The sequence below is a fragment of the Chiloscyllium plagiosum genome, unplaced genomic scaffold (genome assembly GCF_037043375.1).
Source record: "Chiloscyllium plagiosum isolate Xiang-an unplaced genomic scaffold, Cpla_swu_hap1 HiC_scaffold_14, whole genome shotgun sequence".
NCBI classification, from domain to species: Eukaryota; Metazoa; Chordata; class Chondrichthyes; order Orectolobiformes; family Hemiscylliidae; genus Chiloscyllium; species Chiloscyllium plagiosum.
Window position 1 is genome coordinate 71,450,807 of NW_028270152.1, and position 17,590 is coordinate 71,468,396.

General features: G+C 46.0%; 1 protein-coding gene across 3 annotated transcripts in view; it reads right to left on the reverse strand.

The window, feature by feature from the left end:
- The window catches only part of LOC122559149 (MAP kinase-activated protein kinase 3-like), a 111,882-nt gene that overhangs the window by 62,285 nt on the left and 32,007 nt on the right, over positions 1 to 17,590 (reverse strand). Inside the window, exon 1 of one of the 3 annotated variants that reach the window (XM_087994518.1) lies at positions 4,377 to 4,397. The exons of the other annotated variants lie outside the window; for them this stretch is intronic. Coding sequence (XP_087850644.1) covers positions 4,377 to 4,379 — 3 coding nt within the window. The 5' untranslated portion in view covers positions 4,380 to 4,397. Of the gene's footprint in view, positions 1 to 4,376; positions 4,398 to 17,590 lie in introns of those variants that run through there. 3 annotated transcript variants of the gene reach the window in all.

Sequence of the window (17,590 nt, forward strand, 5' to 3'; positions counted from 1 at the left end):
AGAGAGGGGGGGGGAAGAGAGAGGGGGGGGAAGAGAGAGGGGGGGGAAGAGAGAGTGGGGGGGGGAAGAGAGAGTGGGGGGGGGAAGAGAGAGTGGGGGGGCGGAAGAGAGAGTGGGGGGGGCGGAAGAGAGAGTGGGGGGGGCGGAGAGATGAGAGAGTGGGGGGGGCGGAAGAGAGAGTGGGGGGGGCGGAAGAGAGAGTGGGGGGGGCGGAAGAGAGAGTGGGGGGGGCGGAAGAGAGAGTGGGGGGGGCGGAAGAGAGAGTGGGGGGGGCGGAAGAGAGAGTGGGGGGGGCGGAAGAGAGAGTGGGGGGGGCGGAAGAGAGAGTGGGGGGGGGGGAAGAGAGAGTGGGGGGGGGGAAGAGAGAGTGGGGGGGGGGAAGAGAGAGTGGGGGGGGGGGTGGGGGGGGGGGGGGGGGGGGGGGGGAAGAGAGAGTGGGGGGGGAAGAGAGAGGGGGGGGGGAAGAGAGGGGGGGGGAGGGGGGGGAAGAGAGAGGGGGAGAGGGGGAAGAGAGAGGGGGGAAGAGAGGGGGGAAGAGAGGGGGAAGAGAGAAGGGGGAAGAGAGAAGGGGGAAGAGAGAAGGGGGAAGAGAGAGGGGGGAAGAGAGAGGGGGGAAGAGAGAGGGGGGAAGAGAGAGGGGGGAAGAGAGAGGGGGGAAGAGAGGGGGGGAAGAGGGGGGGGGAAGAGAGGGGGGGGGAAGAGAGGGGGGGGGAAGAGAGGGGGGGGGAAGAGAGGGGGGGGGAAGAGAGGGGGGGGGAAGAGAGGGGGGGGAGAGAGGGGGGGAAGAGAGGGGGGGGAAGAGAGGGAGGGGGAAGAGAGGGAGGGGGAAGAGAGGGAGGGGGAGAGAGGGAGGGGGAGAGAGGGAGGGGGAGAGAGGGAGGGGGAGGGGGGGAAGAGAGAGGGGGGGGGAAGAGAGAGGGGGGGGAAGAGAGAGGGGGGGAAGAGAGAGGGGGGGAAGAGAGAGGGGGGGGAAGAGAGAGGGGGGGGAAGAGAGAGGGGGTGAAGAGAGAGGGGGTGAAGAGAGAGGGGGGGAAGAGAGAGGGGGGAAGAGAGAGGGGGGGAAGAGAGAGGGGGGGAAGAGAGAGGGGGGGAAGAGAGAGGGGGGGAGAGAGAGGGGGGGGAAGAGAGAGGGGGGGAAGAGAGAGGGGGGGAAGAGAGAGGGGGGGAAGAGAGAGGGGGGAAAGAGAGGGGGGGAAGAGAGGGGGGGAGAAGAGAGGGGGGGGGAAGAGAGGGGGGGGAAGAGAGGGGGGGAGAGAGGGGGGGGAGAGGGGGGGGGGGAAAAGGGGGGGGAAGAGACGGGGGTGAAGAGACGGGGGGGTGAAGAGACGGGGGGGTGAAGAGACGGGGGGGTGAAGAGACAGGGGGGGGAAGAGACGGGGGGGGGAAGAGACGGGGGGGGGAAGAGACGGGGGGGGGAAGAGACAGGGGGGGGGAAGAGACAGGGGGGGGGGAAGAGACAGGGGGGGGGGAAGAGACAGGGGGGGGGGAAGAGACAGGGGGGGGAAGAGACAGGAGGGGGGAAGAGACAGGGGGGGGGGGAAGAGACAGGGGGGGGGGAAGAGACAGGGGGGGGGAAGAGACAGGGGGGGGGAAGAGACAGGGGGGGGGGAAGAGACAGGGGGGGGAAGAGAGAGGGGGGGAAGAGAGAGGGGGGGGGAAGAGAGAGGGGGGGAGAAGAGAGAGGGGGGGGAAGAGAGAGGGGGGAAGAGAGGGGGGGGAAGAGAGGGGGGGGGAAGAGAGAGGGGGGGGAAGAGAGAGGGGGGGGAAGAGAGAGGGGGGGAGGAGGGGGGGGGAAGAGAGAGGGGGGGAAGAGAGAGGGGGGGGAAGAGAGAGGGGGGGGGGAAGAGAGAGGGGGGGAAGAGAGAGGGGGGGGAAGAGAGAGGGGGGGAAGAGAGAGGGGGGGGAAGAGAGAGGGGGGGGAAGAGAGAGGGGGGGAAGAGAGAGGGGGGGAAGAGAGAGGGGGGGGAAGAGAGAGGGGGGGGAAGAGAGAGGGGGGGGAAGAGAGAGGGGGGGGAAGAGAGAGGGGGGGGAAGAGAGAGGGGGGGGAAGAGAGAGGGGGGGGAAGAGAGAGGGGAAGAGAGAGAGAGGGGAAGAGAGAGAGAGGGGAAGAGAGAGAGAGGGGAAGAGAGAGAGGGGGGAAGAGAGAGAGGGGGGAAGAGAGAGAGGGGGGAAGAGAGAGAGGGGGGAAGAGAGAGAGGGGGGAAGAGAGAGAGGGGGGAAGAGAGGGGGGGGGGAAGAGGGGGGGGGGAAGAGAGGGGGGTGGAAGAGAGAGAGGGGGTGGAAGAGAGAGGGGGGGGAAGAGAGAGGGGGGGGAAGAGAGAGGGGGGGGGAAGAGAGAGGGGGGGGAAGAGAGGGGGGGGGAAGAGAGAGGGGGGGGAAGAGAGAGGGGGGGGAAGAGAGAGGGGGGGGAAGAGAGAGGGGGGGGAAGAGAGAGGGGGGGGAAGAGAGAGGGGGGGAAGAGAGAGGGGGGGGAAGAGAGAGGGGGGGAAGAGAGAGGGGGGGAAGAGAGAGGGGGGGGAAGAGAGAGGGGGGGGAAGAGAGAGGGGGGGAAGAGAGAGGGGGGGGGGAAGAGAGGGGGGGGGGGAAGAGGGGGGGGGGGAAGAGAGGGGGGGGAAGAGAGAGGGGGGGGAAGAGAGAGAGGGGGGGAAGAGAGAGAGGGGGGGGAAGAGAGAGAGGGGGGGGAAGAGAGAGAGGGGGGGAAGAGAGAGAGGGGGTGGGAAGAGAGAGAGGGGGGGGAAGAGAGAGAGGGGGGGGGAGAGAGAGGGGGGGGGAAGAGAGAGAGAGGGGGGGGGAAGAGAGAGAGAGGGGGGGGGAAGAGAGAGAGAGAGAGAGAGAGAGGGGAAGAGAGAGAGAGGGGGGGGGAAGAGAGAGAGGGGGGGAAAAGAGAGAGAGAGAGAGAGAGAGAGAGAGAGAGAGAGGGGGGGAAGAGAGAGAGAGAGAGAGGGGGGGTAGAGAGAGAGGGGGGGAAAGAGAGAGAGGGGGGGAAGAGAGAGAGAGAGGGGGGGAAAGAGAGAGGGAGGGGGGAAGAGAGAGGGAAGGGGAAGGGAAGAGAGAGAAGGAGAAAGGGGGGAAGAGAGAGGGGGCCGAGAGAGAGAGAGAGGGGGCGAGAGAGAGAGAGAGAGAAAAAAGAGAGGAAAAAGAAAAGAAAGAAAAAGAAAGAGAGAAAGAACGAGAGAGAAGAATAATTTTTTTTAAATGCAGACTGCAGTGACTGAGCTGCAAAGCGATTCCCACACTGCCCCAATGACAGCACCGGGCATGTACACAAATCCATCTACGGGATAGCGTAGTCCTGTGAAGCAACTATACCAATTTCTTATTCAAACAGCAAACCTCTTCAAATTCTTGACTACTTTCCACAATTGCCACTCCAGAAGAACAATACTGTGGTTTCCTAAAATTTCCCAGTCTCTGGAGCAGGCTACTTCTGGAACTGAGTCTCTCTCCAATTCCTACCAACTTTCAAAAACCTCTATTCTAGGAAGAGCTGGCTAATCACCGCCAAGGAAACAGTTTGAAATAGTCCAGTGGATTGGGCAAAAAGGAGAGATTTCCTGAACGACCAATCCAGAACTGTGTTCAATTTTACATTCATGACGATGATTCAGCCAGAACTTTTGAATGAGAAAATCCCCACCATCATGTGTAGTTGCAACAGCAAGAGGGACACAGGAATAGATTAGGGGAAAAAACAAGTGAGATGAAATGCTCTTTCCAGGCATTCCTATCTCATGCCACTTTCATATTCAACAACTACTGATACACCCTGTTCCACTGAAACCATCTCACTTACATTGGAGGCTGTGCTGTACAGAAAACAAAAAAGAGAGAAATTTTATGTATAGCAATGTGGTAATGACCAAACATTTTATTCTTTTACGGGATAAATAACAGATAGGGCAGTGAGGATAATAGCCCTGTTGTCCTTCAAAGTGGCATCATGATTTTTCTTTCCAACCACACAACTAGATAGATGAGGTCTCGGCTTAATATTTCATCTAAAAGATGGCACGTCCTAAAGTGCTGCACTGGAGTGTCAGCCCTGATTACTATGCCCACTCCTGGAATGACAACTGAACACAAAAAGGTGAGAATGCTATCAACTGAGCCACAGATAACACACAGCATCAGCAGTAACACAAAAGCAAACTATTTATAACACATCTGCGAATAGGATGTTTGACCTTTGTAAGTGGAGAACGTCGGCCTGAATTTTTGGTCCAATGCCTCATTCATGCCAACTCCTGCCATCTCATTCTGCCTCTCCCAATGTACGCTCCCCACGCCCCCCCATATCAACCTATGCCCTTTTACCCACTCCCATTGTCCACCAAAGTCCTCATGCCGACTTCGGGATATGGATTGATACTACCGACCATCCTATGCACTTGCTCCTCCATGCCAGATCACTCAGCAGTCACATAGGCAGACTTCAGGATCCATGCTGAAGTGAATTAAAGTTCTCCATTTCTATTGATGACTTCACTGTCCCATTCACTCCATTTGACTCAATTATTTATAAGAGCATGTGTGTTCATAACTCCAACTCAAACAGTCAATTAAACTGAGAATGGACAAGCAGTGCGCTGTGACATGGATAGGTTATGGAATCAGTCACGTAACACAAATGTATAATGATAACCCTCCAGCTTATGTCAACGTGATATAGCAATCACTGATTTATTTTTAAACTAGAGACTGCATTTGTTAAATTTAAAAAAGGCCAGAAATTTAAATGCCTGGATGACAGTTCCAAGGGGATTTAAATTCTTTGGCACTTTTTAATGAACCGCCCCCCCAACCAACTACCGGTTTTTACCACACACATATCTACTCTTAAACAATTCTAAAAGACACTTGACCTCTCCTAAACATGTCCCCGCACCTCTCCAAGAAACTCCACTAAGTTTAGATCTTTCCGTGAAAAAAAGTGAGAAACCCACAAGTCACGAAAAAAGTGGGGTCTGTGCGAAAGCAGCCTCACGTGTAGCTGCCTCAGTGTGTCACTGACGTGAGAAGTAAAACCTGTCATTATTCTTTCTTCCTCTCCCCAGTGAAAATGGCAGGTGTGGAGGTCAGGGGTGGAGCTTCCAGAATCAATTCTTTACAGCCAATTCAGCTTCCATTTCCAATGCGTTAACTTGTCACAAAGAATGACATGTTTTTCGCAGCTCAGAATTTCTCAAAGCACTTTACAGCCTGTTAATACTTTTGAAAAACAGCCCGTGCGAGAGATCTGGGAAAGGCAGGTGTCCATGTTTTTGCGCAGCGAAGTCCTCAAAGCATGATTGAGTTAACGAGTGAATAATCTATTTTAGCAAAGTTGAATGAGGGATAAATATTGACCAAGAAACTGGAAAAACACCTCTGCTCTCCTTCAAGTATTGCTTTGGAATCTTATACCTGCCCAGGTACCTTGTACCTAAGATGGCGCCATAAGTGGCGATTTGTAAACTTTTCGCTGTCCTCATTTGAGTACGTGAGAATAAAGCTAATTTATTTATTCATGACAGAACAGATTGAAGCCTGAGTTTTAAGGCCGAGTAAAAGCAGTGCTTCCAACAATATCACCAACCTATCCTTTCCTGTGTTCCAGGTTGATGACATGGTATTCAATATTTATGAACTTTTAAATAACACAGGTGAACTCTGCTGCCCTGTTGAGCCTCCCCCAGTACCACTTCAAAGTGTAACCTCTCACTGGCGTATAGGTGACCCTATCCTTGTTTCCACTGAGCCTGTCTGGTATTAGGTAGTTGCAAGTCCAGCTGTCTTGTTGAAATATTTTTTAAAAACATTAATGGATGGGCTCTTTCTGTGCCCATGACGATGTCAAATTCCTCACTAAAAAGAGCCTGTTCCAAGCCTTGCCAAAGCTCACTTCAAGCATCAATAATTGGTAGAAGGCAGAAACGGAGCTGGATTTCTAGCTCAATGAGCATTTTCCAACAATTCCTCCCTCTATTCCTGTTTTACGGAGGGTGGGAAAATTCAGTCCATGTCAATAAATCAAAATGGGAGCACCTTCAATGGCAGCAAGGATATTGGAAAAATAACAGCATTCCATAGCTGTCTGATCTGAACCCTCGGATCTCCAGAGATTGCGTGTTCTCCTTTTGCACAGAAAAATGCCCCAATGCTATTGGTTTTCTTTGGTTTTCAAGGGAAGGAAATCTGGGCAATAACACCAGACAAAAAAACAATTGAACCAGCAGGAATCCACTGATTATTGTATTATTATCAGCACAACTAGTACCATTTAGAATACAACACAATTAGGTTAGGTTGAGAATTATGCGTAAACTCGAATATCCTCTTCACGGCTGAAGAAAACAAAGAGTTCAAAATAACCTGAAGAATGTTTCAGGATTTGGGCGTGCTTAGTTTTTGATTTTAGATTTTCATTAAATGATTGGTTTACCAATGCTCTCAGTGGGGTGTTTTTTGGTATTCCTACACAGGAATCAGCAAAATATATATTGAGCTATTTCCCATCTTTAAAACAAAAAATTTCAATGGTGAAATGATGTGGATACTCGGAACTAACCAATGTTCCCTGTAAGCTGAGAGAAACCCTTGCACAGACACTGTCATCCTCTGCTTCCACTTTGGTTTAACTGTAAAGACCACAGGACTCAAGCTGCCTGCACAGGAAAAGCACAAATTAGAGGGAGCATTGTTACGAACCCATTACAAATGTCAAGAGAGACATATGCATGCCATAGGGGGGAGTGAGGGGGAGTGAGGGTGTGTGTCTCCGTCTGTGTGTGTGCAGAGAGCGGATTGAAAGTGTGGCTTGAAGGAATTTGGCCGAGAGCAAAAACCCACAGACACAAAGATAGATCAAGCTAGGCTGAGAGAGGTAAAGGTAAAATCTAAGCTGACAAACAGGAGAGATTAGATTACTTAGTGTGGAAACAGGCCCTTCAGCCCAACAAGTCCACACTGACCCTCCGAAGAGCAACCCACCCAGACCCATTCCCCTACATTTACCCCTTCACCTAACATTATGGGCAATTTAGCATGGCCAATTCACCTAACCTGCACATTTGTGGATTGTGGGAGGAAACCGGAGCAACCAGAGGAAACCCACGCAGACACGGGGAGAATGTGCAAACTCCACACAGACAGTTGCCTGAGGCGGGAATTGAACCCGGGTCTCTGGTGCTGTGAGGCAGCAGTGCTAACTGCTGTGCCACCGTGGAGAGCACAGGTAAAGGAACATTTCTTTTTCATAGCTTAACAATCACAGGGAGATACCTCGTCTTTTATTAATGAGTACAGAAAAAGGAAAAATAGCAATAAAATGGAAAATGAAACCTCAGATCTGACTTGTCTTATTCAAAATGGAGGACCTGTTCAACTGATATGACCATGTGCAAATATTACTGCTTTTACAGTATGTTTTTCACTCAGGCACCAAGTGCTTGGATTGAAATGTAATTATGTTCAAATGTCTGTCCTAGAATGCTGTAGGTTTGTAACCTCTAATGTGAGGTATACCTTGGAGGCAGACATCTTGAGTTTTAAAAGTCCTCAGGTGAAACCCACTGCTGTCACACACTTGAAACATGGTGTCTGAAGAGGCACTGAGTGGAGTTTCTAGAGCTGAAAACATAACATAATTTGCAGTGCTTGAGCTGCCACTAAAGAAAGCAAAACAAAGATCAACTGAAGAGAAAATGGCAGCAGCTTTTACTTTATCAGCTTCGCTTCAAATTACTGGGAACATGTGGCATGAACATGCAATAACTAAAGATTAGTTGAGCAAACCAGAACACGTACAAATTGTTACACTATTATTAGCTTTAGGACAGGACTGCTTCGAAATATCTTCCGCCCGAAATCTCTGACAAGCAGAAAAATCACAAAGCAGGATATAAATACCAATGAAAGGCATCGTGCAAAAGAGAAGAAGGCATGTCCAGAGTAGGAAACCAGTGCTCTCACTGCAAAAAAAGTTGAATTGTTTTACACACAAGGGGAAAAGCTAAAAAGAACAAAATGGTACAAATGGTCACTGCAGAGATAGCCACTGAAGGCTCTGATAAAGTCACTATACACCGTACAGATCAATTCAGTCAAGTCGATATTTGCAACATGGTTTGTGACCGTGGAATGAGAAATGCAGAAGGACAACATCAGGTCAAGGTAAAATGTCAGAAAGATACTAGGGCTTTATGCAAGATCATGACCTTTACAACCTTGTGCAAAATGGCTCAACAATGACAACGGAAACCCTGGAAAGTAAGGTTAAGGCTTTACGATGGCACCATGCTCATGCCAAGAGGACAGATTACTCTGTGAGCCCACTGCAATAACATGAAAAAGAATCTGGTGACAAAAAATGCTACTCATCACTGCTGCAGCAAGCCCAAAGCTTGGATGGATAACCCTCAAATGTGCCAAACAAAAAAAAAAGAGATTTGTAATGTATGAAAGCACATCTAACTAGATCGTGATTAACTGAAGAAATAAAATTACTTTTCCCTTCCACAAGATACAGTTATTGAGGACTATGGTAGGTTTCCTGAAAACCAGTCTGAGATCAAGACCGAAACCAAACTGGGAGTCCCTGGTCTGTTTAATTTGAATGCACTGGATATTCAACATAGGTCATTTTTGAGAGCAAACCAAACCCCAGCACTGGGTACATGCATATGGTTCAACAGTTGAGGCAGGGGTGGGGAAGGAAAGGAGTGGGTCTTATGGTGCACCTAAGATAAATTTGAGGTTACTATTCCAAATTAGAATTGGCTTGTTCAGGTCACACTCCGTACAAATTTTCTCAGGAGACAAAATTAATGATAGGGATTGAAAGATCATGAAGAAGTTCAATGCTATCCTTACCCAATAGTCAGACAAGGCAGCTATCAGCATGAAACCTAGCTTTCTCCTCCATTGCCCAATGTTGACACAAGTAGCAAGGAAGCTCAGGTCACTTAGGATGAGAAATCAAATCAGATTCCTTCCTGGTTATACAGATTGATGCTTAAATGTTCACTCATTTCTAAATGAAAGGTCTTCGATTTGAAACGCTGCTTCTGCAGGTAGAGTCATAGAGTCATGCAGCACAGAAACAGACTCTTCGGTCCAACTAATCCATGCTAACAATAATCCCAAACTAAACTAATCCCATATGTCGGCGCTAGGCCCATATCCTTCCAAACATTTCTTATTCATTTACGGATCCAAATGTCTTTTAGACATTGTAATTGTACCTTATCCATCACTTCCTCTGGAAGTTCATTCCACACATGAACCACTCTCCCTGTGTAAAAAAAAAAGTTACTCATATCTTTTTTAAAAGACTTTCGTCTCTCACCTTAAAGATACACCCTCTAGTCTTGAAATCCCCACCCTAGTAGAAAGACACCTTATCTATACTCTTCATGACTTTATAAAGCTCAATAGGGTCATCCCTCACCCTCCTACACTCCAGTGAAAAATGTCCCAGCCTCTTCAGCTTCTCCTTCTAATCCCTGCAACATCCTGAAGACACTTTCGAGAACTCCCTTCAGCTTAATAACATTCTTTCTATAACAGGGTGACACAGTACTCTAGAAGAAGATTCATCAACATCCTATACAACCTCAGCATGATGTCCCAACTCTAGTATGCAAAAGGTCTGAGCAACGAAAGCAAGTGTTCTAAATGCTTCCTTAACCACCCTGTCTACATGTGACGCAAACCTCAAAGAATTATGTACCTGAACCCCTGTGTCTATCTGCTCTACAACACTACCCAATGCCCTACTTTTAATTGTATAAGTCCTACCCTTGTTTGTTTTACCTCACATTGATCTAAAAGTACTTGCCACTCCTCAGATGTCACCTGGCCTGCTGGATGTTTCCAGAAGCTTTTTCAAAATTTTTCCAAATTCCCAACATATGCAGTATTTTGCTTTCAGAGTTCACATCAGGCACCCATTGAGCCCGAGGAAATGAATGAAGACATTAAAATAAGGGATTTTTAGTTAACAGAATGAACTGTCAATTTAACCATCGGTTAAAATTCCGCTTTTAAGCACTTGCTAGGCAAACCAACACTAATTTGAGAACAAACTGCAGAATTTAGCATTACACACGTGCAAACAGGCTGCCAGTTCATGCTAAAATGGTTTCACCACACTGAATATAAAAATTGCATAAAGCAAAAGGCAGTGAAAATAAAGGCAGAGCACTGAAAAATGTACAGAATTTCTCACTACATCAGATATTGTAGATTGTTCAAACTGTGCTTAGCTGAAATAAAAGGCACAGACAGACAAGCTTGGAATTGCTGAACTCCAACAGCAGGGAAAGGGAGGAATTCCTCCTGGAAAAGGATCAGAGCCAATTGGAAGGTGCAAAATAGCACATTTTTGTGACATTTCCTATAAAACTGAGCAAAAGAAGAAACTAGATGAGACTTTGTTTACACCAACATAAAAAAAGGTCTCTGACTGCTAACTGGAGTAAAATAATAGACTTTCATCTTTATATTTGAACTCTTATGAAATTCTGAGATCCAAGTATTAATTTATAACATTTATCTTGAACCTTTGAAAATGATACATTACAAAGAGACACTACATTACAACAACAATGTTGCATTTGCCAGGTGAAGGATGTTTGGTCAGAGATATCCAGTTTACAATATTTTCAGAGTCTGAGATAACTTTTGTGAGGAGCATTTGCTGTCTTTTTCCCTAAAGCCACTGTCAAAGTGAGACAGTTGAAAACCCACCTCCCTCCACCTATCGCATTTCCAATGCCCCTCCCCCAAGTCCCTCCTCCCTACCTTTTATCTTAGCCTGCTGGACACACTTTCCTCATTCCTGAAGACCTCATTGTCATTTATGGAAGGCTTCTAGAGAAGGATTTCAAAATCTACCTTGCTATCTTCAGAAAGTAGGAATCAGCCAGCCACAATATCTCCAGAAAAATACCAGAGTAAAATTGTGTCCCCAAAGTGACTTTGGTTACAGATCAACACTCAGGACAATCCTTTTCTCCTGAATTTAACTATCAACTAGCCAAAATATTTTTAAGATATCTTTCTACATAGTTTTATATCTTTCACCCTCCAGCCTCAGGATGGCATGTGCTTGCATTCGTGTTAGTCTTCAAGAAGGGTAATCACATGTATTTGTATTGTCTATTCATTTAGTTGAGAATCTTTGCTCGAGTAAGTTTTGTAATAAACCAGTTCTTATCTAATAACTAGAACAAAAAAAAACCCGTTGACTGGGTTCTGATACTGAACTAAACAAAGATAAAGGGTATTTATCACTACCCTTCTTAAATACAAACTTTGTTATTGGCAGTATAAGGAGTTAGACTAGGAAATAAATCAGGGGAGAAAGTGAGGGCTGCAGATGCTGGAGATCAGAGCTGAAAATGTGTTGCTGGAAAAGCGCAGCAGGTCAGGCAGCATCCAAGGAACAGGAGAATCGACGTTTCGGGCATAAGCCCTTCTTCAGGAATGAGGAAAGTGTGTCCAGCAGACTAAGATAAAAGGTAGGGAGGAGGGACTTGGGGGAGGGGCGTTGAAAATGCGATAGGTGGAGGGAGGTCAAGGTGAGGGTGATAGGCTCAAGTGGGGTGGGGGCGGAGAGGTCAGGAAGAAGATTGCAGGTTAGGAAGGCGGTGCTGAGTTCGAGGGATTTGACTGAGACAAGGTAGGGGGAGGGGAAATGAGGAAACTGGAGAAATCTGAGTTCATCCCTTGTGGTTGGAGGGTTCCCAGGCAGAAGATGAGGCGCTCTTCCTCCAACCGTCGTGTTGCCATGGTCTGGCGATGGAGTCGTCCAAGGACCTGCATGTCCTTGGTGGAGTGGGAGGGGGAGTTAAAGTGTTGGGCTACGGGGTGGTTGGGTTGGTTGGTCCGGGTGTCCCAGAGGTGTTCTCTGAAACGTTCCGCAAGTAGGCGGCCTGTCTCCCCAATATAGAGGAGGCCACATCGGGTGCAGCGGATGCAATAGATGATGTGTGTGGAGGTGCAGGTGAATTTGTGGCGGATATGGAAGTGTCCCTTGGGGCCTTGGAGGGAAGTAAGGGGGGAGGTGTGGGCGCAAGCTTTGCATTCCTGAAACATCGATTCTCCTGTTCCTTGGATGCTGCCTGACCTGCTGCGCTTTTCCAGCAACACATTTTCAGCTAGGAAATAAATCAGTCAGTTCACCAGTGAATCTTAGCACAACAATTCTAATATCTTTGCTCATATTAAGGCAGGAAGGAGTTATACATCCTTAAACCACAACGACTATCATTCCTGATTCAATGCATTTTGGGATGAAAGGTGGGCTCCTTAGGAAGTGATGGGAATTATTCTACAATTCTAACAACCTAACATGGAAAGCAGATGGTCAGACCATTCCTACTTCAGACCAATTTCAATATTACACCAAAGCAACACAAACCAAAGCATATAGCAGTGGGCTCTGTAAACAACTCCTCTGATAAAGGTATATGTAATTGATAAGTAATCCTGGGCTTTAGCTCGCTTTGGTTAATCTGGTATTTTTAGAACTTTTAGAGAACTATTATACCGTAATTGAAGAATAAGTGATTAGCAATTTGCATGCTTAAAGGCTGGTTTTCTTGTATTCTTTCTAGAACTATTCTTATAATAACTCCCAGTATTTTAATAGCATTCAGAAACAGCATGCATCCAGAATTTTATCAGCTTAAAAACAGCCATTGACTCAAAGTTGTGGATGCTTACGAATAACAGCTTGTATTTTAAAAAAACATAACATTTAAAAAAACACATTATAAAATATCAGTTAATGTTTTGAGTCTGGTATGACTATTCTTCAGAATGTTGAATTTCTGAAGAACAGACATTCCAGATTCAAAATGTTAACTGCTTCTCTCCCCACAGATACTACCAGCTTTTTCTCCAGCATTGTGTATATTTCACATTTCTAGTAACTGCAACATTTTGCCTTTATTTCTGAAATGTTTTTAATGACATTTAAGGCAACATTAGCAGATAGAAAACAAGTACCATGTTATTAACAAGTTGACTTTTGATGACAATATTTCAGTAAGTAAGGGGTTAAAAATAGGGGCTCTAAGCAGATTACTGAGTACTAGAGTCTGCCAAATGAAGATAAAGTGTGGTCCTGCCTAGATTTATATTGAAGTGTCAGTTTCATTATATAGTTTGTCAGGAATTGTGTGTGTAAAATGTGGTCAGAACAGTTAGTCAGGGGCTTCTGTCTGGTTTTAGCGGGGACATTTACAATTAATCATGGATTTTTTTTTGTCAGCATGATAACTAGAGGTATTTTGCCTAATGGAAGGAAGTGATATCTGAATGTCCAGTTTTGAAGTCCGTCTTGTATTTCTGACAGGGGTGACTTTTGTGTGCAACTTAAAAGTTCCTAGTTGTTAGACAGGTTGGGTAAATTATATTCAGGATCTGCTATTAATCATTCACTCAGTATCCTATTCTTGCTGACTATAGATGCCTATCAGACTTGAGGCATTTGAACCAATTTGGAGGGGTAGATTTGAGACTTTTATTTAGTTGAGCTCAACTGTACTGAGCTAATCTAAAATTAGCTAAACTCTCTTATAAAATGCACTGAGTCATTGCATCAATCTTAACATAGGGCAGCAGATGGATATGGTGCAGATTGGAGTTAACTAGGCAAAACCCCTGAGCGTGTTGAAAACTACCAACCTCTAGGTTTTTATTTCAGTACAACAAGGGGTGAGCAGGAAAAGAAGTGTTAGAATTTCTAAATATACATTAAAGTAAAATAAAGCCTAAAATGTAACCAGCATAACAGGATTACCTGTGACTGGCTGTATTTTCTAAATCTTGGAAAGCTGATTAGTTGTTCTACCTTTCCTCAAAAGAAAAATTGTCCCATCCCCTTGAACCTTTCCAACTCACCTCCACACTAAAAGATTGTGTTATACTTTTCATGCACTCCATTCTCCTTCCCTTTACATGCCCAAACTGCTGATGCAGAAGTGTTCCATTCTTGCTCAACTCACTCCCCATTCTGCTTTTCTTTATCCATCCATTTCTACTTTTGCTCTGGTAATGACTCACTAACTCTTCATTCACTCGTGGTGATCCCATCTACTCAAATTCACACGTGCTCCACACCTTCTCTGCTCTCACATCCCACATCTGACCTGCTTATTCGGCTTTCTAAAGAAAGGATCTCACATGAACAGAAGGAAGGAGTAAATGCAAAAGAAGTGGGGAGGATTTAATCATCTTGAAAAACTGGGTTTAAGTAATCACTGGTCTTAAAAAGTCCATTCCAGTGCCCAATGATATGAAACATGCAATTTAGTCTTTCCTCCATTCGCTTAAACAGATGCAATTAGCCTGTGGTTTTCAGGCTGAAACATATCCTTCAGCAACACTAAATGTGAATATTTATTGTCCATGGACCAGATATACATGATCAATAATACAATCAGAACATAAACCTGCTACACTAAAAGCATTGTTGTTCAATGAGGCTAAGTTAATTCTTCAATTTTAAGTAAACTACTGTGGCCATGGTGAGTTGTGTTGACTTGATTTGTGATCTTTAGTTGCTGTGAACATTTCTTGGCCACTCAACTCAATGTAAAGTCCTGAATCATTAACAGCTACACCAAAGTCTCACTTTAATCCTGAGCCAGGAGCTAGACAATCCGCTGAACACATCAATTTTATCTGATTCAGCGCCACCCCTTTCCTCTAGGTACAGTACTGGGCAATTTTCCAGAGTCTCTCCTTGTTCCGTGACCGGTAAGTTTGGAAAATTCTCAGCTTCTGAACACAAGAAATTGGAGATCAGAGGGTGGGAGGATTCTATAGGATCATGGCTGCTAATTTGTCCCAGGTCTCAACTCCTGTTATGAAATATCATAACTCTCAGATCCCCATTATTTAAAAAAAAGCCTCTCTACCTCCTCTTTATATACCTTCAGTGACCTGCCCTCCAAAGTTCTCTGGGATAGAGAATTCCAGACATAGCAAACAAAATTCCTTCAATTTTAAATGAATGTCCACTTATTCTGTAACTGTTCAAGTTTGAGATTCCCTCACTCATGGAAACATTTTCTCAACATCCCCCCCCCTGTCATGCCTCATCAGAATCTTGTATGTTTCAATAGAATCACCCCCCATTCTTCTAAACCATAATGTATAACAGTATAAAGCAATAATAATGTTTAACCAATCTTGGGAAGTCACGCTTTCATTCCAAGAATGAACCTAATGATGAGTTTCTTCCAAACTGCTTTCCTTGTCAGTATATTCTTAAATATAGGAAGCAAAACTGTATATACAACAGGTGTGGTCTCACTATACCCTGCATAGCTGCAAAACTTCCCTACTTTCAAACTCAACACCCTAGCAATGAAGGTCAAAATTCCATTTGCTTTGATTATATACTGTACCTGCATACTAATTTCATGTTTCATACACACACACACACACACACACACGAGTTGCACTCCGATTTCCACTGAAATAGCCCGATTCGATTTTCCCTACCAAAGGGCACAACCCTCACACTTTCTTACACTAAGCTCTATCTGCCATGTTGTTGCCCACTTACTCAACCCTTTCTATAATCCCTTGCAGATTCCTTACCTCCTTGTTGCAACATGCCCTCCCATCTACAATTGTGTCAGCAGCAAATTTGGATACATTACACTATGCTCCATATTCCAAGAGATTAATATAGACAGTAAATAATTGAGGCTCTAGGTCTGTTTGTTATGGCACTCCACTAGTTACAACCTCGAAAAGGCTTGTTAATCTTGACTCTCTCTTACATGTGTTAGATTAGATTTTTTAGATTACATTACAGTGTGGAAACAGGCCCTTCGGCCCAACAAGTCCACACCGACCCGCCGAAGCGAAATCCACCCATACCCCTATATTTACCCCTTACCTAACACTACGGGCAATTTAGCATGGCCAATTCACCTGACCCTGCACATCTTTTGGACTGTGGGAGGAAACCGGAGCACCCGGAGGAAACCCACGCAGACACGGGGAGAACGTGCAAACTCCACACAGTCAGTCGCCTGAGGCGGGAAATGAACCCGGGTCTCAGGCGCTGTGAGGCAGCAGTGTGCCACCGTGCCGCCCACGTTGTTAACCAATCCTCAATCCATAATATTACACCTGAAATCATGAGCTCTGAGTTCAGTTTCGCCTGGGGCTCTCAGGCATTGTCCAGCTCCAAACTTCCTACTCATCTTGGTTATGGGTACTCGGTTATGGGTACAACTCACCATCACCACTCCAGCTCACGGCTCCTCCAACCACATCTATAGTTTTCCAGCTGTGTATCCAAGAGCTAATTTTTATGCTATTGAGGTTTATCCTGGAGTTCGACATTAAGTGGTCTGTTTGTATTTTTTTGTAGAAATTCAAGTAAGCCTGTCCCTAATTGCCCAGAGGGTAGTTAAGAGTCAATCAATTACTGAGAGTCTGTAGGTCAGACCAGGTAAGAGTGGCAAATTTCCCTCCCTAAGGGAGGCTAGCAAACCAGATAGGTGTGTGCAACAATCAACATCGCCATTGATAAGGGGCTTTTCATTCCAGATTTCACCATTCACGGTTGTTGGATACAGACCCACATCTCCAGAACATTGGTCTAGGATTCTGGGTTAGCAGTCTAGTGATGTTACTACAGAGCTACTATCTCCACTAACCAATCACTACAATACACAACACGTTCCAGATTACTGCACGGCTCCAAATTGTACCTAAACCATTTTCTTCAGGACCAATCAATATACACACATTCAAATTCCTCCAAATCAGGGAATTATCCTACTTACAATCATGTGGCCTTCTCTAGAAGGGTATGTGTCTGACTGACACTCCAAGCCTGTCAATTAGGTGCTAAGCAAAGTCAGACTGTCAGATGAAAGACCATAAGACATAGGAGCAGAGATTAGGCCATTCAGCCCATCGATCATAGCTGATAGGTTTCTCAATCCCATTCTCCCTGTAACCCTTTATAGTCAAGAAGCTATCTATCTCAGACTTAAACATACTCACTGAGAAGGTTGCACCCTGTGAAGTTAAGGCTCCACAGCATGTAGGGGAACCCAGCCTTCTGTGTTTCCCATGAGCTGCCGGACATTACAAATTCTGGCTCTCAGCATGTTAGCCCATAATCGCTCTGCTTCCTCTAAACCTTGAGAACTAAAAAGCCCCAGACTTATGCTTTTTCAAAGCTGAGTTAGGAGGAGAGCATGGTTTAGTCATGGTTCACTGATGGTAGTCTTAGCTTGAGACAGAGGGCTCAAATTCTCATCAAGAGGTCTTAATCTCAGCTGGTATTCCAGTGCTGCATTACCGTCTTTCAAATTAGACATAAAATTCTCTGACCTCTTAAGTGAGCAGAGACAGGAATGGAAGGCAACATGATTATAGATTCCTACACGGCCAACTGTGACCTCCAGGCAAACAGTAATACCGCTAGTATAATGTCTGATTTGGACGTTCATTTCTCCATACAGTACACTGCTACACCTCAACAAGGCCCCATGCTCTGAAATCCTCTCCGTAATCAGCTTTCCACCAGCTCCTAAATTCTACATATTCCTTCAAGTTTGCAGTCTTC